Source organism: Macaca thibetana, chromosome 20, assembly GCF_024542745.1.
Source record: "Macaca thibetana thibetana isolate TM-01 chromosome 20, ASM2454274v1, whole genome shotgun sequence".
In the NCBI taxonomy this organism is placed as follows: Eukaryota; Metazoa; Chordata; class Mammalia; order Primates; family Cercopithecidae; genus Macaca; species Macaca thibetana.
Genome location: NC_065597.1, coordinates 48,230,988 through 48,253,863, shown reverse-complemented (window position 1 = coordinate 48,253,863; position 22,876 = coordinate 48,230,988). Strand labels below are relative to the sequence as shown.

Genomic DNA, 22,876 nt, shown 5'->3' with positions numbered 1-22,876 from the left:
GACCGTGACTCTACAAAAAAAAAAAAAAAAAAAAAAGGAGGAGGTATCTGATTGTACCAGGAGAAGACATAAGGCTCTGCCCCAGCCTCTCCCTGGGAAGGAAGTAGTCAGGAGTTAGGAGAGGATTCAGAATTTATATTTCAGTGCTCACTAGCCAGTTCCCACCCTCCGCACCCACCCACCCCCCGCAGTAGAGAGGAGGTCCTGGCTACCATCAGGCCGTCCCTGAGCGCAGTGTCTCTCCAGCCCAGGTGTGTGAAGGGAGCACCTTCCTTCAGGGGTCTGGTGCGAAGACAAAGTCGAGGGCCTGGCGCTCAGCCCCTGCCACGTTGGGGTGCCAGAGGTCCACGATGAAGACCACTCGAGGCCCATCTTCAGGGGAGCCTAGGGCACATGGGACAGGAATAGCAGAGCCACTGACATTAGGTATTTCCACACCAGAGCACTCACCAAACACCATAAAAGCAAACAGTAAATAAGTGACAGGCCCTGTTCTAACCCTTTAAATGTATCAAAAAAAAAATTTTTTTTTTTTGAGATGGAGTCTTGCTCTGTCACCAGGCTGGAGTGCAGTGGCGTGATTTCAGCTCACTGCAACCTCTGCCTTTCAGGTTCAAGCAGTTCTCCTGCCTCAGTCTCCCTAGTAGCTGGGATTTCAGGCGTTCACCACCACGCCCTGGTAATTTTTTGTATTTTTAGTAGAGACGGGGTTTCACCATGTTCACCAGGCTGGTCTCGAACTCCTGACCTCAGGTGATCCGCCCACTTCTGCCTCCCAAAGTGCTGGGATTACAGGCGTTAGCCACCATGCCCGGCCGATATGTATCAACTCTTAATCAAAACAAACTGTGGTATTACCATAATTATCCCTATTTTATACAAAGCAACAAGCATAAGGAGGTTAAGTCCTTTGCCCAAGTGCAAGAGGTAGGACAGGAACCCAGAGTCCTGTGCTGGTAACCACTTTTCTGTGCACTTAACATTGTCTCATTTAATCCTTGCAGTCACTTGATGAAGGTGGTGGTCCTAGGGCATTGGAGAAGTTGTGTGACTTGTTCAAGGTCATGCAGCTGGAAGATGGTGGTGGTAGGACAGGAAGTCCGTTGGGCCTGATTCTGCTGTCCTCTAGTCTATGCTCCTTTGCTCCTGAGTCCCTCATCCCCCCTGCAGAATGGGCACCCCGTTACCATTGTGAGCCACTGTGTGTAGAAAAGAGTCGTCCACCAGTAGACAGTGCCCCTCCGCCCAGCACTGGGGCTCACCGCCGACCACCAGCTCACAGCCAGGAGGGATCTTTAGGCCTGTAAGAAGAGACGCGGGCATCCAGCACTCCTGCCTCCAAGCCAGGGGCCCATCCTGGCCAGTCAGTTTGCAGCTCTAAGCGTCTTAAATGCCAGGTTTTGTGGTCGTCCTCCTTTCTTTCCAGAAAGTGGCCACAGTATAATTATAATACAGTCCTGGAGGAGGGAAGTGCTGGGAGATTAGCGAAACGCTGCTGTGGGTAGCATGACCCATCTATTTTTTTGAGACAAAGTTTCACTCTGTGACCCAGGCTGGAGTGCAGTGGTGTGATCTCAGCTCACTCTGCCTCCCAGGTTCAAGTGATTCTCATGTCTCAGCCTCCTGAGTAGCTGCTAGGATTACAGGCATGTGCCACAATTCCGGGCTAATTTTTTTTTTTTTTTTTTTTGAGATTTAGTTTTGCTCTGCCACCAGGTTGGAGTGCAGTGGCATGATCTTGGCTTACTGCAACCTCCGCCTCCCGGGTTCAAGCAATTCTCCTGCCTCAGCCTCCCAAGTAGCTGGGATTACAGCTGCCCGCCACGACGCCTGGCTAATTTTTGTGTTTTTAGTAGAGACGGGGTTTCGCCATGTTGGCCAGGCTGATCTCGAACCCCTTAGCTCAAGTGATCTGCCTACCTCAGCCTCCCAAAATGCTGGGATTACAGGTGTGAGCCACTGTGCCTGGCCAGACCCATTTTATTTTATTTTATTTTATTTTATTTTATTTTATTTTTTCATTTCATTTCATTTGATTTATTTTATTTTATTCTTAGACAGCACTGGTCTTGAACTCCTGGCCTCAAGCAATCCTCCTGCCTTGGCCTCCGAAAGTGCTAGTATTTCAGGGATGAGCCACGGTGCCTGGCAGGAACCTCTCATTTTAGAGAAAAGAGAAGGCTTCCTGGAGGAAATGGCGTTTCCTCCTGGACTTCCTGACAGTTTGACTCAAGAGCTTACTGTGTGATAGGTGCTGTCTCCCCACGAGGTATAAGATTAAAGAGGATCTTGGCCGGGCGCGGTGGCTCAAGCCTGTAATCCCAGCACTTTGGGAGGCCGAGGCGGGTGGATCACGAGGTCAGGAGATCGAGACTATCCTGGCTAACATGGTGAAACCCCGTCTCTACTAAAAATACAAAAAACTAGCCGGGCGTGGTGGCGGGCGCCTGTAGTCTCAGCTACTTGGGAGGCTGAGGCGGGAGAATGGCGTGAACCCGGGAGGCGGAGCTTGCAGTGAGCCGAGATCACGCCACTGCACTCCAGCCTGGGAGACACAGCGAGACTCCGTCTCAAAAAAAAAAAAAAAAAAAAGATTAAAGAGGATCCTGGCCCAAGGTCCACATGGCCGAGTGCGGTGAGGAAAGTGAGCAGCCAAGTCAAATGATGGGGGAACAGGAAGGAATCCTAGAGGAAGTGTGGCACTTGAAAACTGAATCCTGAAGGCTGAGTAGTTTTCCAGGAGGTGGCACGGGGGAAGGGGATTCTAGGTTGAAAAGAACAGCACGTGTGGCATCTGTCAGGACTGGCCAGAAGGCTTTCATGATTTACAGCACAGAGAGAGGGAGGAGAGGAAGGATCGGGAACTGATCCTGAGGCCAGTGTGCCCTGAAGTGTAGGACACATCCAGCTGGCAGCACAGGAGATGATTTGGGGCAAAACAAGGTCATGGTATGGAATAACAGAAAATTATTTCCCTTTCCATTTTCTTCCAGTCTTTAAGACATCAAAAATTGCGGGGTGCGGTGCCTCACGCCTGTAATCTCAGCACTTTGGGAGGCCAAGACAGGAGGATCACTTGAGACCAGGAGTTTGGGTCCAGCCTGTCTTTACACAATTTTTTTTTTCTTTTTTTGAGATGAAGTTTCACTCTTGTTGCCCAGGTTGGAGTGCAATGTTGCGATCTCGACTCACTGCAACCTCCGCCTCCCGGGTTCAAGTGATTCTCCTGCCTTAGCCTCCCAAGTAGCTGGGATTACAGGCATGCGCCACCACACCCAGCTAATTTTTTGTAATTTTAGTGGAGACAGGGTTTCTCCATGTTGGTCAGCTGGTCTCAAACTCCCAACCTCAGGTAATCCGCCTGCCTCGGCCTCCCAAAGTGCTGCGATTACAGGCGTGAGCCACTACGCCCGGCCTACACAAATTTTTAAAAAATCAGCCAAGCATAGTGGTGGGCACTGGTCCTTGGGGCTGGTCCCAGCTACTCAGGAGGTTGAGGTGAGAGGATCCCTTGATCTCAGGAAGTCAAGGTTGTAGTGAGCCATATTTGTGCCACTGCACACTCTAGCCTGGGTGACAGAGCGAGAGCTTGTCTCAAAACAAATAAAAGGCCGGGCGCGGTGGCTCACACCTGTAATCCCAGCACTTTGGGAGGTGGAGGCGGGGGGATCACGAGGTTAGGAGATCCAGACCACAGTGAAACCCCGTGTCTACGAAAAATACAAAAAATTAACCCGGCGCGGTGGTGGGTGCCTGCCTGTAGTCCCAGCTACTCAGAAGGCTGAGGCAGGAGAATGGCGTGAACCTGGGAGGTGGAGCTTGCAGTGAGCAGAGATCATGCCACTGCACTCCAGCCTGGGCAACAGAGCGAGACTCCGTCTCAAAAAAAAAAAAAAAAAAAAAAAAGTGTAGGCTTCAGGATCAGAGAGACTAGAGCACTTAACTAGAATGTTCTAGACTGTTGAAAGCTTTCTTTTTTAAATTTCAGCTTGTGTTTATGAGTACTTTCTTGTCACCCAGGCTGGAGTGCAGTAGCACAATCTCAGCTCACTGCAGCCTCAAACTCCTGAGCTCAAGTGATCCTCCCACCTCAGCCTCTCCAGTAGCTGGGACCATAGGCACGGGCCACCATGCCCAGCTAGTTGCTTTATTATTTGTAGAGACAGAGTCTCACTATGTTGTCCAGGCTTTTTATGAGTACTTCTACTTAGGGCAAGTAATACTGATGATAGTGCTATAAATATTTCTTTTAAATACGAAGAACAAAAGGTCAGGGGGAGAGCCAAGGTGAAGAAATGCAGTACAGGTGGGAATGACTACGGCAAAGCTTATGAATATGGTGTGCAGATAGCCGAGGCTCGGGAAATGCTGCTGTGGGTGGCAACGGGGAGCCATGGAAGAAGAGAGGCACAATGAGAACTGTAGAGCAGACAGCTCTGTGGCGGAGAGAAGGGTCTGGGAGGAAAATCATCAAGGCAAGGAGGTTGTCAGTAGGTGGCAGCTACTTACCCAGATGGCATCTGACCCGGGCATTGGTGGGCCCACAGCGGCCCTCGAGCCGGGCCCCAGGCAGGAGAACGGAAAAGCCGGCATTGCCGAAGGTGTTGGCACTCATAAAGCTTCGAAGCCCCCTCAGTGCCCGATAGGCCCCCGGGCACCGGCGGCAGTTGCTGGGTTGGCACCGGCCTGCTTGGTACAGCAGGAGCTGGTAGCACCCGGGGGCCAGAGGTGGGGACCAGCCCCGAGGCAGAGGGGTAGTCCCTGAGAAGTCCCAGCTCACAGCCCCGAAGTCCCGTAAAATGGCAGGGAAGCTGCTCTCCAGGAGCTCCACGTCGTGCCGCTGGGCATCACGCGGCACAAAGGGGGCTGAAGGCAGGTCTGGTAGGAAAAGCAGGCCTGGGCGCTGAATACCTAGGACCCCTGGCCCTCTCCCAGGGCCTGGGCCACCCTGAGCTGCCCGCCTCACTCTACCCATCCCAGCCCAGGAGTAGCGCCTTGCGTAGGCCCGAAGCCGCCGGCTCACTAGGCCTTCCGTTCTAGGTCCTTCCCCGGGATCCCCAGGACCCCTTCGGCTTGGTCCGCCGGCCTCCGAGCATCCCACAGGCCCACCACGAACACCCCTAGCCCGGCTCCCAGCCCCTAAGGCCTGTATGTCTTGGGAGCCCAGGCGGTAGCAGTACCAGAGGAACAGGGAAGTGAGGGCCCCGAAGAGCAAGGTGAGGGCCGAGGAGGCCAGGGGTAGTGGCCACGGGAGCATGGTCAGGGAGGCCCTAGCCAAGAGGCCTGGGGCGTCCTCCGGACCCCAGTTCCCCTGTCCCCCCAGCTCCCCACCTGTCCCTTCCATGGCTGCCCCCTGGCTCCCCGCTGGACTGTTTCCCTTCCACATTCCACTCTGGGCTCTCTCTCTCCTTCCGCGGTCCTCTCTCCACGCTGAAGCTCCCTCTCCCCTCCTTCATGCACCTCTAACCCTCCTCTCCTTTCTCTCCCCTCTTCTCTCTCCTTCTACCTCTTCTTCCTCCTCTCCCTCTGTCGCCTCCTCTCCCTCTTCTTTCGCCTTCCAGCAGCCTCCTCTCTCTCGCTCTGCTTCTCTCTCCCGCCTCAATCTCCCCCTTTCCTCCCCACCCCCGCTTTTCGCTCGCTCTCTCTCCCGCTTCCTTCTAGCTCCCCTGGGCAGCAGTTCCTACCCCGCCTGGACCTGCAGTCCCGGGAACCCGCAGCCTGTCTTTCTCCGTGGCAGCTTCTTTCTCTCCGGCCTCACTGCTCTCTCCTTGCCCTCGCTCCTCACTAGCCCCGACCCTGCGGTCCTGCCTGGCTCTCGCTCCCTCTCTCCTACTCGCTCCTTCCTTGGCTCCCACTCACCCTGACGTCACTCCTTCCCGGAGCCCTCTCAGCTCAGCCACCCCCGAACCCTCCCAGTGGCGCCGCAAGTCAGTCGGGGGCCGGGGGAGGGGGAGAGTCGTCTCTGGATGTGCCTCCCCACCCCCCCAGCCCGGAAAGGGCGCCACGTGGGGCGCAGGGGCCGGGGTGCCAGCCTCCAGCCGTCCCGCAATGCGAAAGAAGGGGCGGGTCTCGTGGGGCGGGGCATGAGGGGGCGGGGCATGAGGGGGCGGGGCATGAGGGCGGGGCGAGCGCGGACTAATGGCTGGGCAGGCGCCCGAGACTGCGGGCAAGGATGCCAAGGCCAGTCCGTCGGGCGGCCAGTCCCTCGGTCGGTCGGCCTGTGACTCCCGCTGGCCCTAGGCCAGCCCAGGAGCCCACGAGCCCGGCAAACACCGAAAGCGGCCTCAGCCAATCGCGGGCGGCGCCGGGCCGGGCCCGCCCCGGCGGGGCGAGGGGAGCTGTCCGCGCGCCACTGGTGCTGAAAAGGGCGCTGCGGAGGGAAAATCAGAGCCGAGACCGCCTGTTAACTGGCCGGGATCACGGTTAATGGAAGAGGAGGGGTCTGTCTCTTCTCCCCAAACCCCGGCCCGTCACTCACGAGACTTCTCACAATCGTGGAAGCTCGCCATTCTCCCGGAGGAGGGAGAGCCCATTCCACCGAGCTACTGTAAAAGGCGAAGGGAAGCCCCGTGGGAGGTCTGGATGTGAACAGGGGGCATAATGGGGGGCCGAGCAGGCGCGAACCAAGCTGTGCAGCCTCTCGGCGCCCTGGGAAGAGGAGATTCAGATTCCAGATGTGCTGGAATGGCAGGCGGAGGGGGCTAATTACTGCTGAGACCAGAGAGTTTCCTTTGCCTCCCCTAGGGGCCGCGGGAGTGAGGATTACCGCCCTGGCTCGTATGATCCCTCCCTCCTCCATCTGCACTTCCTCCTCCTCCCTCCCCGTCAAATAAATCCCAGGCCCCTCCCTCCGCCCGTCCCCAGGATCTGACGTGGGCTTGATACCTTTCTCAGCTTCTCCCTCCCGCAGCTCCAGTGCCCGAGCTTCGGCTCTCCCAGTTCCCCAACCCACCCCTTCCCCTCCCCGACAATCCCCGCTAGAGCCCAGTGGGGAACCCCCCCGATCCTCGACCCCACCCTAAGCCCCCAGAAGCTGCCTTCTCCTCCCCAGTCCCTTAGCTTGGGGTCCAGCCAGCCCGGTGGACCCAGGCGCCTGAGCAGGAGGGTAACCCAGGCCACCCGGCCCCTTCGGCCCTCTCGGCCCCACCCCCTGCAGCCGGAGCCGCGCCCCCTCTACCACAGAGCCGGGAGACGAGGACAGAGGAGACTGAGCAAAGCGGGGTGGGCTCCAGGCGACCCCTAGCCCAATTCTGCCCCTCTATCCCAAGGGGCAGAGAAATTGTCTTTCTTTGCTGACTCCTACCAGGAAAAAAAAAAAAAAAAAAGAATTAAAGGGAAAGATAATCGGAGACGGAGGAAAGGTGGCAGCCAGATTACTTAGAGAGGCACAGAGGAGAGAGATCGGGGTGAGTCGCCATGGGGACTCCCAGGGCCCAGCACCCGCCGCCTCCCCAGCTGCTGTTCCTAATTCTGCTGAGCTGTCCCTGGATCCAGGGTAAGGACATGAGAGTGTGGGGGTGGGCCCCAGGAAGGCACCCAGCGGGGTCCTCCACCCTCCTTTCTCTTAACACCCTGGGTCTTCCGAGCACATGGGGGAGGGGAGAGGCACAACTGATGGGGAAAGGGCAAGCCAGAGCTTTCTGGATTGAACCCAAAGCCCCTTAACCCTCAATATTGAGAAGGCAGGGAAATGAGCGAGAGAAGCTTTTAGCAGTGTCTCAGGAGCTAGATCCACAAAGGAGGGCTGGGAAAGTTGGGGGGATGTCTGCGGAGGCGGTAGAAGCACGGAGGGACCTGGGTGGGAGATGGAGATGCTGAGAGAGATGCCAGGCGCTGTACACACAAATGTTCTTGGATGAATGGACAAAGACAGATGAGCAGAGGCAGGGCTCAAAGACCAGATTTTCAGTCCCCCACTCTGACCCCCAACCAGACTCCAGGGAAGGAGGCAGAGACTGCAGAGGACCAGAGAGAGAGAGGGAAAGAGAGAGAGAGAGAGAGAGAAGGAGAAGGAGAGAAAAAAGACAGCCACACTGCAGAGACAGAAGCCCAGAGAGAAAGCCAGGCACTGCGGAAGCAAGGGCTGGGAGGTGCCACCAGACCCTCTGCAGAGCCCCAGGTTTGGGGGGAGATCACCATTGAGGTGAAAGGGAAGGCAGCACCGGCAACCCCTCTGCCTTGCTGGCGCTGTCCAGGGTTCATAAGAGCTAAGATGTTCACTGAAGGCCCACACAGCCCGGGGAGAAGGGAGAGGGGACAGGAGAGAAGAGGTGTGGGAGTGGGAATATGAGGGCAGCTGGGAGCCCCTTCTCGGATCTTGGCCCTCAGTCGAGCCTGGGACCCTCTGAGCCCCTGTAGGCCCAGCTGGTGGAGGAGGGAAGAAGAGTTCTAGAAAATATCTCTCTGGAGAAGGAAGGGATGTGGGGGAGTGGAGAAGCTCACACAACTTCACCTCCTAGGTCTGCCCCTGAAGGAGGAGGAGATATTCCCAGAGCCTGGAAGTGAGACCCCCACGGTGGCCTCTGAGGCCCTGGCTGAACTGCTCCATGGGGCCCTGCTGAGGAGGGGCCCAGAGATGGGCTACCTGCCGGGTGAGGCCCCCAGAGTGGCAGGAGTGGCCTAGAGGCAGAGGGAGGGAATAGGCTCAGGGAGATGGGGAGCCAGGCTAGACAACAGCAGGCAGAGAGATACTGCAGAGGAGGAAAGAGCCTGCAGGAAGGCCTGTGAGATTCAGGGGACACAAATCGAGATCGTCGGAGGAAGTCAAACCTGGGCACAGACAGAACCAGAGAGACAGAGACAGAATGATTAGGAGACGGTCAGACAGAAAAACAATCACATAGAAAGAGAGATGGAAATTCAGAGAACCAGAGTCAGAGAAATGGTGGAAGACAGAAAGAGAGAGAGAATGAAACACAAAAACTAGTGGATCTCGAATCATGAAATCAGAGTGCAATCAGAATACTAAACAGGGAAATGGGGAAATAAAGAGTTCCAGAGAGAGCAAGACAGAGGAGAGAGGAGATAACCAGAGAGAGAACGTGATCTGAGTGAGGAGGCAGAGAGAGAGGCTCAGGGAGAGGAGTATCAGGGTGGAAGGGGCTGGGTGGAGAGAAGGGACCAGAAGAGAAAGAGGGGGGACTCAGGCTGTGGAAGCCTTGGGAGGAGGTGGGGACTGGAGTGGGGAAGGGAAAGGTGGGGGGTACTGTACCTTGTGGGGGAGGCTTTTGGGGTATGGCAGGGGAACCCCTAGCTTCCCTTAGCCCTGCTCCCCACCCAAGGTCCTCCGTGTGCTCTTCCTGTGCTCTGACATTCCCTGCACTGTCCCAGGATCTGATCCGGACCCCACGCTAGCCACCCCTCCGGCCGGCCAGACTCTCACAGTGCCCTCCCTGCCACGGGCCACTGAGCCGGGGACAGGGCCTCTGACAACAGCCGTCACCCCTAAGGGGGTCAGGGGGGCAGGCCCCACCGCGCCAGAGCTGCTGACCCCGCCCCCAGGAACCACAGCCCCACCCCCACCCAGCCCTGCTTCCCCAGGGCCTCCCCTTGGGCCTGAGGGAGGAGAGGAGGAGACCACGACCACCATCATCACCACGACAACTGTTACCACTACGGTGACCAGCCCAGGTGAGGCGATGGCAAGGGGATGGGGGTGGGAGCACCGGATAGGTACACACTGGGGATGGATGGGAAAGAGGCTCCTGGGAACTGTGGAAGGAGTCCTGGGTACAGATGGGAGAATAAAAATAACAAAGGTAGCATTTCTGTACCCTTACTAAGTACCAGGCAGTGTTCCAATTGTTTCAGCTATATAACAGTTAGGAAAGGGAGTTCTGGCTCAGGTGGGAGAGGGAGTATGCTTAAAGATGGTGCTAGGCGCAGTGGCTCATGCCTGTGATCCCAGCACTTTGGGAGGCCAGGCGGGTGGATCACCTGAGATCGGGAGTTTGAGACCAGCCTGACCAACATGGAGAAACCCCGTCTCTACTAAAAGTACAAAATTAGCCGGGCGTGGTGGCGCATGCCTGTAATCCCAACTACTCGGAAGGCTGAGGCAGGAGAATTGCTTGAACCAGGGAGGTGGAAGTTGTGGTGAGCTGAGATCCAGCCATTGCACTCTAGCCTGGGCAACAAGAGTGAAACTCCATCTCAAAAAAAAAAAAGATGGTGAGGGGGCACAGCAGCGCACACCTGTAATCCCAGTGCTTTGGGAGGCCAAGGCAGGAGGATCACTTGAGGCCAGGAGTTTGAGTCCAGCCTGGGAAACATAGCAAGACCCCATTTCTACAAAAAGTTTTACAAATTGGTTCGGTGTGGTGATGCGCACCTGTGGCCCCAGCTACTCGGAAGGCTGAGGAGGGAGGATGGCTTGAGCCCAGGAGTTTCAGACTGTAGTGAGCCATGATTGCACAACTGCACTCCAGCCTGGGTGACAAAGTGAGACCCTCTCTCAAAACAAAACAAAAAAATAATGAGAGGTGCTAAGGAGAAGGCAGATGAAGGCCTTCAGAGTTGCTTGGCTGGGAGGGCAAGAGCACAGGCATTCCTTCCATCCCAACCATTTGTATCTCCTCAGTTCTATGTAATAACAACATCTCCGAGGGCGAAGGGTATGTGGAGTCTCCAGATCTGGAGAGCCCCGCCAGCCGCACCTTGGGGCTCCTGGACTGCACTTACAGCATCCATGTCTACCCTGGCTACGGCATTGAGATCCAGGTAACTGGACCAAAGCATGTGACTGTGCACCTTCCAAGCCTTTTCCTCTGGGTTGTGGGTGTGCACGGGTTTGGCCTGGGAGCCAAAGAACCTATTTGATGACTCAGGTTACCTCAAAAGCTCTTCCAGATTTCTACAACTTGGGCAGCAGCATGGTGCCTTTTGGGCAGCTACACACAGGGAAAAGGCACAGGACAGGGGCTTTGGAAGTCAAACCCCTGGCTGACTTGCCCTGGCAGGTCTGTGTCTGGCTTTTCTAGGTGCAGACGCTGAACCTGTCGCAGGAGGAGGAGCTTCTGGTGCTGGCTGGTGGGGGATCCCCAGGCCTGGCCCCCCGACTCCTGGCCAACTCGTCCATGCTTGGAGAAGGACAAGTCCTTCGGAGCCCAACCAACCGGCTGCTTCTGCACTTCCAGAGCCCACGGGTCCCAAGGGGTGGTGGCTTCAGGATCCACTATCAGGGTGAGGAGTTTGAGGGTGCTGCTGGAAGGGCAGAGGCCATACTGCATGCAGGGGACATCTTTATTTATTTATTTATTTATTTATTTTTGAGACAGAGTCTTGCTCTGTTACCCAGGCTGGAGTGCAGTGGCGCAATCTCAGCTCACTGCAAGCTCTGCCTCCCAGGTTCACGCCGTTCTCCTGCCTCAGCCTCCCAAGTAGCTGGAACTACAGGCATCCGCCACCACGCCCAGCTAATTTTTTGTATTTTTAGTAGAGATGGGATTTCACTGTATTAGCCAGGATGGTCTCGATCTCCTGACCTCGTGATCCACCCCCTCAACCTCCCAAAGTGCTGGGATTACAGGCATGAGCCACCGTGCCTGGCCTATACAGGGGACATCTTTAAGAACCATCGAAGCACAGGGTGCTGAGGGGGGCTTTTCCTCCTGACTGTGACCCTGGGGGGCCAGGCCCTCAGAGGAGACCCATGCATACTTATCTCACACACTCACAGATCTGTGCACACATGCAAGGGACAATTCATCCATTGAACTCAACAAATGTTGATCAAGTGCTTGCTTCATACCAGGCCCTATGTTAGCCTTGGAGGTGGAATGAATAAACCAGGTGTAAATCTGGCTTCAACGAGCTCAGAATCTAGGTAGGAAGACAGATGAGTAATCAGGATGGTTACAATTCAAGGAGATAAGGAATATGATGGCAGAAACACCAGCGGGGGCAGCACATAGCCAAGGGACCTAAATTTCTCCCAAGGAATATGGGGACATCTTCTTGGAGGAGATGATGACTAAGCTGAGACCTGAAGGATAAATTCGCCAGGGAAAGGGTGGGAGGGAGGGAGAGGAGGGAGGCAGATGGCTAGGTGGATGAAAAAGCACACTCCAAGACCCAGAGAGAGAAGATGTGACCCCCAGATGAGGTGAAGGAATTTAGCCTGGAAAATAGAATTGTCCTAGCCGTATGACCTGGGACAAGTTACTTAACCTTTCTGTGCCTCATGATGTCATCTGAAAAACAGGGATCACAATAATTGCTATTATGCGGAAGATCAAATGAATTAATACATGTCAAGTATTTAAAACAGTGTGTGGCCTGGAATGGTGGCTCACGCCTGTAATCTCAGCACTTTGGGAGGCCGAAGCAGGTGGATCACCTGAAGTCAGGAGTTCAAGACCAGCCTGGCCAACATGGCGGAACCCCGTCTCTATTAAAAATACAAAAATCAGCCAGGCATGGTGGCAGGCACCTGTAATCCCAGTTACTTGGGAGGCTGAGGCAAGAAAATTGTTTGAACCCAGGAGGCGGAGGTTGCAGTGAGCTGAGATTGCGCCATTGCACTCCAGCCTAGGTGACAAGAGCGAAACTCCATCTCAAAAACAAACAAACAAACAAAAAAAACAAGCAAAAACACAAACAGCGTGTGTACACAGTGAGAGCTCAAAACTGTCAGTCATGCTATTACCTTCAAAGCACAGAAAGGGGTGAAGGGGAAATGGGCCAGAGACCAGGCTGGGAGGCAGGTCAGATTCAGACCATAAAGAGCCTTACCTGCTTCAGTAAGGAGTTCAGACTACTTCAACCTGCAGGTGTGACAGGGAGATAATTTGAATTTTTTTTTTTTTTAGACAGAATCTCGCTCTGTTGCCCAGGCTGGAGTGCAGTGGCGTGATCTTGGCTCACTGCAACCTCTGCCTCCCAGCTTCAAACAATCTCAAAGTGCTGGGATTACAGGCATGAGCCACCACGCCAGGCCTCCTAATTTGAAATTTATTTAATTAATTATTTATTTATTTATTTTTGAGATGGAGTTTCACTCTTGTTGCCCAGCCTGGAGTGCAATGGTGCAATCTTGGCTCACCGCAGCCTCTGCCTCCCAGGTTCAAGCAATTCTCCTGCCTCAGCCTCCCGAGTAGCTGGGATTACAGGCATGCGCCACCATGCCCGGCTTACTTTGTATTTTTAGTAGAGACGGGGTTTCTCCATGTTGGTCAGGCTGGTCTCAAACTCCCGACCTCAAGTGATCCTCCCGCCTTGGCCTCCCAAAGTGTTGGGATTACAGGCGTGAGCCACGGCGCCTGGCCTGAAATGTTTTAAGCAGGAAAGTGAGAGCCTTGGATTTGCAACTTAGAAAGATCCTTCTGACATCTGGGGGCAGGGAAGGGGGGCTGTATTCACACATGACTGCATTTGTTAGGACCTATGACATATAACCTGCACATGTGTGTATATCCACGCTTACCTGTGTGTGCGGGAACCTTCCCACAGTACAAGGGTATGTTCTAGCATACACGTGTGCACAAGGAAAGGGCCCAGCCAGTGCCCTGTTCCAGACACCACTGTCTTCCTGTGCTTCATGGAGACAGAAAGAACTGTGTCAGGCCAATGCCCCCTTCACATCACCGCATGGCCTGGGCTGGTGTTGTGCATTCTGCCCTTCTTGAAAGCTCTGCTGACCGCAGACGCCTTGTGTGCCTCATCCAGGGTACACCCTGAATCCTGTTCTCACATCCTCTCCAGCCTCTTTTGAAGCCTCTGCTCAGGACCTGCCCTAGGGGCTCATGTGTGCATAGCAAAGGTGCCTATTCGTTGGGGGGCCAGCGAGCTAGGGGACATGTATTTGGCAGTAGGGACCTGGTTATTGGGGAGCAAGAGCATGCCTGGAAGGCCCAGGCCGAGTGCTGGACTTCAGGTATTATGAAATCTGAAGATATGGTTCCCCATTGGCTCCTTTAAGCAGCCACTTCCCCAGGGCACTGAAAATAGGACTCCTTAGGCTAAATAGAACATTTGGGGAAGCAGGACTATTGCATAAATTGGCCTTCATTGCTCAGTCTTCCCTGCTTCGCAGCTGCACCAGGCACCTTTGGGACCGAGGCCCTGTTTCAGCCCTTCCCAACCTGCACTAGCTGGGGCCTCTGGCCCAGAGTGGCCTCATTAGCTTCTCTCTGAAAAGCCAAAGGCTCCCTCACCCCTCACCCCAAGTTCAGCAAACTTTCCCATTACAAAGTCCTTTCACCAACCGTAGTTTCATTTGCTTTTCACAGAAACCCTGAGAGTGGCCATTATCAGTTCCATCTCTCAAAGGAAGAAAAAGACTCAAAGGTCATGTAGATTGCTTAGCCACCTGCACGTTTATTGCAGCCAGACACCAGATCCCCGAGTCCCTGGCTCCCAGTCATTCATTAATTGAGGCTGAGGGGCGTGTGATTAACGTTTTCTCAGCAGCTTCTATGTGCCAGGTGCTTTGCGTGTTTCTTTTATTTAATTTTCAGGCCAATCTTCCCTGACAGGAATTATTATTGCCGTTAATAGGTGAGAGGTCCCTAGAGATGAAGTCACCTGCTCAAAGTCACGTAGTTAGTAAGTTCTGGAGCTAGAACTGGAACTCAGGGCTGCCTGACGACAAATCCAGTGGTTCCACGCTGCCTCTTGGCTGCATCCATTGATCAGCCAGGCTAGCCTTTTTTTTTTTTTTTTTTTTTTTTTTGAGACAGAGTCTTGCTCTGCTGCCCAGGCTGGAGTGCAATGGCACAATCTCAGCTCCCTGCAACCTCCGCCTCCTGGGTTCAAGCGATTCTCCTGTCTCAGCCTCCTGAGTAGCTGGGATTACAGGTGTGTGCCACAACACCCGGCTAATTTTTTGTATTTTTAGCAGAGACAGGGTTTCACCATGTTGGCCAGGCTGGTCTCGAACTCCTGACCTCATAGTCTGGCCTTTTAGGACACAAAATAAATAAGGCTTGGGCCAGTGTAGACAGTGGTTAGACCAGGCACGGTGGCTCACATGTGTAATCCCAGCACTTTGGGAGGTCAAGGTGGGTGGATCACTGAGGTCAGGAGTTCATGACCAGCCTGGCCAACATAGTGAAGCACTGTATCTACTAAAAATACAAAAATTGACCAGGCGCGGTGGTTCACGCCTATAATCGCAGCACTTTGGAAGGCCGAGGCAGGCAGATCACAAGGTCGGGAGTTTGAGACCAGCCTGACCAATGTGGTGAAACCCAGTCTCTACTAAAAATACAGAAATTAGCCGGGTGTGGTGGCGCATGCCTGTAATCCCAGATACTCAGGAGGCTGAGGCTGGAGAATTGCTTGAACCTGGGAGGCGGAAGTTGCAGTGAGCCAAGATTGTGTCACTGCACTCCAGACTGGGTGACAGAGCAAGACTCTGTCTCAAAAACTACTAATAATAAAATAAATAATAATAATAAAAATACAAAAATTAGCCAGGAGTCAAAGCACACGCCTATAACCCCAGCTACTTGGGAGGCTGAGGGAGGAGAATTACTTGAACCCGGGAGGTGAAAGTTGCAATGAGCTGAGATCAAGCCACTGCACTCCAGACTGGATGACAGAGTGAGACTCTGTTTCAAAAAAAAAAAAAGACAATGGTTAATGTGATGACAAAATCATGCATGCAGGATTGTGTACAGGTAAGAGAACAAGTAACTGTTGGAGAGATGTAGAGTCAGGAAGGCTTCCCGGAAGAGGTGGTACGTAAGCCTCCCAGTCTGATCTCTTAAAACACGAGAAAGTAGGGGGAGAGCACAAGCGAAAATATGGAGGTGGAAACGTAGGCTATATTGGTCTTGGAAGCTCAACCCTGAAGCTGGAATGTGCTGGGCTGCATTTAACTGTGGAAGGGGCTTGAATGTCAAACTAAAGCATTCAGACTTGATTCTGTTGGCAGCAGCCATTACCGAGACTACCATTTATTGAAACCACTGTGTTCTAGAAGGTTGTTCTTATGTTTATCTCAGTAGATGATGGACTCCTGAGGACAAGGCCTGGGTCTTTTTGCTGACCTCAGGTGATCCACCCGCCTCGGCCTCCCAAAGTGCTAGGATTACAGGTGTGAGCCCCTGTGCCTTTGGAGATTATTTTGTCTTTAAAGACCTTAATACTCATTGGCCTGTAAATGAATCCCCCAGGGAAAGTGAAGTCAGGATATCTGAAGAGGTCAGGAGTTGGAGACCACCCTGGCCAACATGGAAAAATCCCATCTCTATTAAAAATACAAAAATTAGCTGGGCATGGTGGTGCACACCTGTAATCCCAGCTACTCGGGAGGCTGAGGCAGGAGAATCGCTTGAACCCAGAAGGCGGAGGTTGCAGTGAGCCGAGATTGCATTCCATTGCACTCCAGCCTGGGCAACAGAGTGAGACTCCTCCTCAAAAACAAAAACAAAAAGACAAAATAGTCAAATGTCCTCAAGAAGTTTCATGTTTGCTTGAGGCCAGGAATTCAAGACCAGCCTGGGCAACATACTGAAATGTCATCTCTACAAAAAATTTAAAAATTAGTGGGGGCCGGGCGCGGTGGCTCACGCCTGTAATCCCAGCACTTTGGGAGGCCGAGACGGGCGGATCACGAGGTCAGGAGATCGAGACCATCCTGACTAACACGGTGAAACCCCGTCTCTACTAAAAATACAAAAATTAGCCGGGCGCGGTGGCGGGCGCCTGTAGTCCCAGCTACTCGGGAGGCTGAGGCAGGAGAATGGCGGGAACCCGGGAAGGCGGAGCTTGCAGTGAGTGGAGATCGCGCCACTGCACTCCAGTCTGGGCGACAGAGTGAGACTCCGTCTCAAAAAAAAAATAATAATAATAATAATAAAAATTAGTGGGGCACGGTGGCACAAACCTGTAGTCCCAACTACTTGGGAGGCTGGGTCAGGAGGATGGTTTGAGGCCAGGAGTTCAAGGTTCCAGTGAGCTATGACTGTGCCATTGCACTCCAGCCTGGGCAACAGAGTGACACCCTATCTCAAAAAAAAAAAAAAAAAAAAAGGCCGGGCGCGGTGGCTCAAGCCTGTAATCCCAGCACTTTGGGAGGCCGAGGCGGGCGGATCACAAGGTCAGGAGATGGAGACCACAGTGAAACCCCGTCTCTACTAAAAATACAAAAAATTAGCCGGGCGCGGTGGCGGGCGCCTGTAGTCCCAGCTACTCAGGAGGCTGAGGCAGGAGAATGGCGGGAACCCGGGAGGCGGAGCTTGCAGTGAGCCGAGATCGCGCCACTGCACTCCAGCCTGGGCAACAGCGTGAGACTCCGTCTCAAAAAAAAAAAAAAAAAAAAAAGTTTCAATTGGTTCTTCTGGATGGAAGCTGAGGGTATACCACAGGGTACCTTGGTGGAAGAAAGGCTGTATGTGTGGAGGGGAGAAAAATGCAGAGAGAAACATTTAATAACTTGGAGACTCAGTGTTCACATCTGCAAAACAGGTCACATAATCTTTTTTTTTTGAGATGGAGTTTTGGTCTTGTCGCTCAGGCTGGAGTGCAATGGGACGATCTCGGCTCACTGCAACCTCTGCCTCCTGGGTTCAAGTGTTCTCCTGCCTCAGCCTCCCAAATAGCTGGGAATACAGGCACCCACCACCCATGCCCGGCTAATTTTTATATTTTTTTAGAGACGGGGTTTTACCATGTTGGCCAAGCTGGTCTCGAACTCCTGACTTTGTGATCCATCTGCCTCAGCCTCCAAAAGTGCTGGGATTACAGGTGTGAGCCACCACACCTAGCCAGGTCACATAATCTTTGTTTGCTTACCTCAAAATCTCTGTGTGGACTCACTCTGGAAGCTGAACAAGCTCTGCAAATACTTTTTTTTTTTTTTTTTTGAGACGGAGTCTCGCTTTGTCGCCCGGGCTGGAGTGCAATGGCCGGATCTCAGCTCACTGCAAGCTCCGCCTCCCGGGTTCACACCATTCTCCTGCCTCAGCCTCCTGAGTAGCTGGGACTACAGGCGCCCGCCACCTCGCCCGGCTAGTTTTTTGTATTTTTTAGTAGAGATGGGGTTTCACCGTGTTAGCCAGGATGGTCTTGATCTCCTGACCTCGTGATCCGCCTGTCTCAGCCTCCCAAAGTGCTGGGATTACAGGCTGGAGCCACTGCGCCCGGCCAAGCTCTGCAAATACTATCTGTTATTAGAGCTGGATGAAATTCAGAGTAGTTCATTGATTTGCCTGAAGTCACACAACAAATGAGTAGCAGGATCCAGAATAACTTGTTTGAACCTCAGATATCTCATCTATTAAATGGGGGCCAACGGGGGTGAATTACAATGAGTGGGGGAGATAAGGGATGTTGGAATTTCCTCTTCGTGAGGCAAGGTGCCTGTGTGAGGAGCTCTTATTTCTCGGTATGTACGCCAGTATGGAGCCAGTGTGTGCCCCTGGCAGGCTGGCCTGAAAGGAGAGGGGGGAAGTGCTGGGGGATCAGTCCGAAAGGGAGGCATGGGAAAGTGAGCCCTGCTACCCCCTGTCTGTCTGGTGCAGCCTACCTCCTGAGCTGTGGCTTCCCTCCCCGGCCGGCCCATGGGGACGTGAGTGTGACGGACCTGCACCCTGGGGGCACTGCCACCTTTCACTGTGATTCGGGCTACCAGCTGCAGGGAGAGGAGACCCTCATCTGCCTCAATGGCACCCGGCCATCCTGGAATGGCGAAACCCCCAGCTGCATGGGTGAGTTGCCTGCCACAGTGGGTGGGGCCGTCTGTCCTGGGAACCACATTGGGAGGGTCCTATCTCAGGGGTGTCCACCTTTGGGAAAAACCCATTCTGAAGGGGTGTTTATCTACCCTGAGGAGTCCCCATCCTGGGGTCTGCAGCCAGAGCTCTTTATGCAGAGGGTCTCTCTCCTTCAGGTGTCTCCATCCTTGGGTGGTCTCCATCTCGGGGTGTCCCACTAGAGATTTTATTTTGGGAGTCACCATTCTGGAGGTCCCTTCTGGGGTAGCATCCTCATCCTAGAGGAAACCATTCTTAGGGTTCATGTCTAGAGGGCTTCTGTCCTGGAGAGCCTCATACTGGGATTCCCATCCCGTGATGTCTTCATTCTGAAAGTCCTGTCTTAAAGATTTCCCAGCTGAGGCTTTCAATTTTAGGGATCCTCGTAACTCCTCATCCTAGAGTATCCATAGCTGGAGAGTCTTCATTTTAGTGGTGTCTCCATCCTAGGAGGTGTCAATCTTGGGGTTCTCCTGTAACAGGGCTGGTTTCTCTCCTGGCTCATGCTTGGAGAAGGTCCTGTCCTCTGGGGTGACTCCATGGGACAGAGGCCAGCCCTGGGCTGGATCCCAGCCAAAGGTGTGAATGCAACAGCTCTGAAAACAGGCCGAGGCCCCGAGGAGAAGGACAAGTCACCTCAGGCTGACCTTAACCTGCCCCTCCTCTGCCCACAGCATCCTGTGGTGGCACCATCCACAATGCCACACTGGGCCGCATCGTGTCCCCAGAGCCTGGGGGAGCTGTAGGGCCCAACCTCACCTGCCGTTGGGTCATTGAAGCAGCTGAGGGGCGCCGGCTGCACCTGCACTTCGAGAGGGTCTCGCTGGATGAGGACAATGACCGGTGAGGGTCTGGGTCTCGGGTCAGAAGTCCCCACCTTGGGCGGGCATGGTGTTTCATGCCTGTAATCTAGCACTTTGTGAGGCCAAGGCGGGCAGATCACAAGGTCAGGAGATCGAGATCATCCTGGCTAACACACTGAAACCCCATCGCTACTAAAAATACAAAAAAAAAAAATTAGCCAGGTATGGTGGTGGGCAGCTGTAGTCCCAGCTACTCGGGAGGCTGAGCAGGAGAATGGCATGAACCCAGGAGGCGGAGCTTGCAGTGAGCCAAGATCGGGCCACTACACTCTAACCTGGGCAACAGAGCGAGACTCCATCAAAAAAAAAAAAAAAAAAAGGTCCCCACCTCAGGGAAATAGGGAGGCTAAGTGGGGACTTGGACACAGCTGGGGTGGATCCTGGTTGAGATAGGCATCACAGTTTAGACCTAAGCCTTTTTTTTTTTTTTTTTTTTTTTGCCGAGACGGAGTTTCACTCTTATTGCTTAGGCTGGAGTGCAATGCCGCGATCTCGGCTCACAGCAACCTCTGCCTCCCGGGTTCAAGTGATTCTCCTGCCTCAGCCTCCTGATTAGCTGGGATTACAGGCATGCGCCACCACGCCCAGCTAATTTTGTATTTTTAGTAGAGACAGGGTTTCTCCATGTTGGTCAGGCTGGTCTCGAACTCCCGATCTCAGGTGATCTGCTCGCCTTGGCCTCCCAAAGTGCTGAGATTACAGGCATGAGCCGTTGCGCCCGGCCAGTCCTAAGCCTTTCTTAGGAAGTGTAGTTGTGCAACCTGAGACAAATCACTTAACTTCTTTGTGCCTCAGCTTCCTCATCTATAGAATGGAGATAACAGTACCCCCCTCTTCAGGTTTCTGTGAGGATAAGTGCTGAAGTTATATAAAGTCCTTAGAATGGCGCCTAAGACAATAAGCACTATAAAAGTGTCTGCTATCCTCTTTTTTTTTTTTTTTTTTTTTTTGAGATGGAGTCTCACCCTGTCGCCCAGGCTGGAGTGCAGTGGCGCGATCTTGGCTCACTGCAACCTCTGCCTCCCAGGCTCAAATGATTCTCTGGCCTCAGCCTCCTGAGTAGCTGGGACTACAAGTGCATGCCACCATGTCCAGTTAATTTTTTGTACTTTTTTTTTTTTTTTTTTTAGTAGAGATGGGGTTTCACTGTGTTAGCCAGGATGATCTCGATCTCCTGACCTCGTGATCTGCCTACCTCGGCTTCCCAAAGTGCTGGGATTACAGGCATGAGCCACCACATGTGGCCTATCTTCTTCTTCTTCTTCTTTTCTTTGAGATAGTCTTACCCTGTCACCCAGGCTGGAGTGCAGTGGCATGAATTCGGCTGTCTGCAACCTCCACCTCCCAGATGCAAGCGATTCTCCTGCCTCAGCCTCCTGAGAAGCTGGGATTACAAGCATGCACCACCACACCTGGCTAATTTTTGTATTTTTAGTAAACATGGGGTTTTACCATTTTGGCCAGCCTGGTCTTGAACTCCTGACTTCAGGTGATCCACCCGTCTTGGCCTCCCAAAGTGCTGGGATTACAGGTGTGAGCTGAGCCACCGTGCCTGGTCAAGCATCTGCTATCTTCATCATCATTAACATCCTTTACCTAGCAACTAGGTATCTCAGCCCTGCCACTACTTGCTCTGTGACCTTGGACAGGTCACTTGATCTTTCTATGCCCCAATATCCTCCTCTATAAAATAAGGGATAATAATAGTGTGTGACTCAAGAGTTCTTGTGAAAATTAAATGAGAAAGAATGTGTAAGTGCTTAGAAGAGTGTGTGGCATATAGTTAATGTGTGATGACAACAGCTATAAAAATAAGTTAGGAGAGCGGGCAAGGGGTGAGGCAGCTTGTGAGGGAGGTTGAGCTCCTGGTCACGATTCTGTCCATCCCAGGCTGATGGTGCGCTCAGGGGGCAGCCCCCTATCCCCCGTGATCTATGATTCAGACATGGACGATGTCCCTGAGCGGGGTCTCATCAGTGACGCCCAGTCCCTCTATGTGGAGCTGCTGTCAGAGACACCTGCCAATCCCCTGCTGTTAAGCCTCCGATTTGAAGGTAAGTGACCCACTCCCCCACTGGACCCCAGCCGCCACACCATCCCCTCTTCCTGACACCAGGCATAGTTGGAAGCACAAACTCCATGCCTGTTCATCTCCATACTGGGATTCCTGAAACGTGACTTGCCTCCCTGCCCCAAAACTGCAAGGATCTCTTCTAGGGACCCCTTCTCCTTTCCCGAGGCAGCCTTCTCTGTTTAAGCTTCATGCATGCCTGGATCCAGGTACACAGCCCAGAGACCAGTTATCTCAGTATCTCAGTTCTTTCCTCTGTGTTGGCTTCATTCTCAGGCAGGCTTTCCCTGTGTGATGGACATAGCTGCTGATTTACCACCAACTTAGTTTTTATTTTATTTATTTATTTCTTTTCTTTTTTTTTTTTTTTTGAGATGGAGTCTTGCTCTGTCGCCCAGACTGGAGTGCAGTGGCGCGATCTCGGCTCACTGCAAGCTCCTCCTCCTGGGTTCATGCCATTTTCCTGCCTCAGTCTCCCGAGTAGCTGGGGCTACAGGCGCCTGCCACTACGCCCGGCTAAATTTTTTTTTTTTTTTTTTGTATTTTTAGTAGAGATGGGGTTTCACTTTGTTAGCCAGGATGGTCTCGATTCCTGACCTCGTGATCTGCCGGCCTCGGCCTCCCAAAGTGCTGGGATTACAGGTGTGAGCCACCGCGCCTGGCCTTTATTTATTTATTTATTTTGAGATGGAGTTTTGCTCTTGTTGCCCAGGCTGGAGTGCAACGGTGTGATCTCAGCTCACTGCAACCTCCGCCTCCTGGGTTCAAGCGATTCTTCTGCCTCAACCTCCTGAGTAGCTGGGATTACAGGCATGCGCCACCACGCCCAGCTAATTCTGTATTTTTAGTAGAAACAGGGTTTCTCCATGTTGGTGAGGCTGGTCTCGAACTCCCGACTTCAGGTGATCCGCCCGCCTCGGCCTCCCAAAGTGCTGTGATTACAGGTGTGAGCCACCATGCCTGGCAGTTTTTTTTTTTAACTTTTATTCATTTTTATTTATTTATTTTGAGACAGAGTCCCTCTCTGTCGCCCAGGCTGGAGTGCAGTGGCGGGATCTTAGCTCACTGCAGCCCCCTCCTCCAGGTTCAAGCGATTCTCATGCCTCAGCCTCCCGAGTAGCTGGGACTACACGCATGCACCACTACGCCCAGCTAATTTTTGTGTTTTTAGTAGAGACAGGGTTTCACCATGTTGCCCAGGCTGGTCTTGAACTCCTGGGCTCGAGTAATTTGCACTCCCAAAG

The 22,876-nt window shown here is 53.3% G+C and overlaps 3 protein-coding genes across 7 annotated transcripts in view; 1 reads left to right on the top strand and 2 right to left on the bottom strand.

Annotated features, from left to right (window-relative positions):
* TMEM219 (transmembrane protein 219) overlaps positions 1-22,876 on the bottom strand; it is a 150,774-nt gene that overhangs the window by 62,095 nt on the left and 65,803 nt on the right. The window lies entirely within an intron of this gene.
* On the bottom strand, positions 115-6,084 carry ASPHD1 (aspartate beta-hydroxylase domain containing 1). Its single transcript, XM_050773527.1, is given in 4 exon segments — positions 115-384; positions 1,188-1,301; positions 4,510-5,399; positions 5,401-6,084. Coding segments are annotated over 4 exon segments (1,170 nt in total). The 5' UTR covers positions 5,457-6,084; the 3' UTR covers positions 115-274.
* Positions 7,357-22,876, top strand: part of SEZ6L2 (seizure related 6 homolog like 2) — a 28,634-nt gene continuing 13,114 nt past the window's right edge. For 2 of the 5 annotated variants that reach the window (XM_050773463.1, XM_050773462.1), the window contains exons 1-8: positions 7,357-7,495; positions 8,460-8,591; positions 9,331-9,630; positions 10,580-10,719; positions 10,980-11,181; positions 18,468-18,653; positions 19,373-19,541; positions 21,452-21,615. In XM_050773463.1, coding sequence (XP_050629420.1) covers positions 7,417-7,495; positions 8,460-8,591; positions 9,331-9,630; positions 10,580-10,719; positions 10,980-11,181; positions 18,468-18,653; positions 19,373-19,541; positions 21,452-21,615 — 1,372 coding nt within the window. In that variant the 5' untranslated portion in view covers positions 7,357-7,416. Of the gene's footprint in view, positions 7,496-7,550; positions 8,120-8,459; positions 8,592-9,330; positions 9,631-10,579; positions 10,720-10,979; positions 11,182-18,467; positions 18,654-19,372; positions 19,542-21,451; positions 21,616-22,876 lie in introns of those variants that run through there. The other 3 variants (XM_050773460.1, XM_050773461.1, XM_050773464.1) reach the window with 3 other exon arrangements.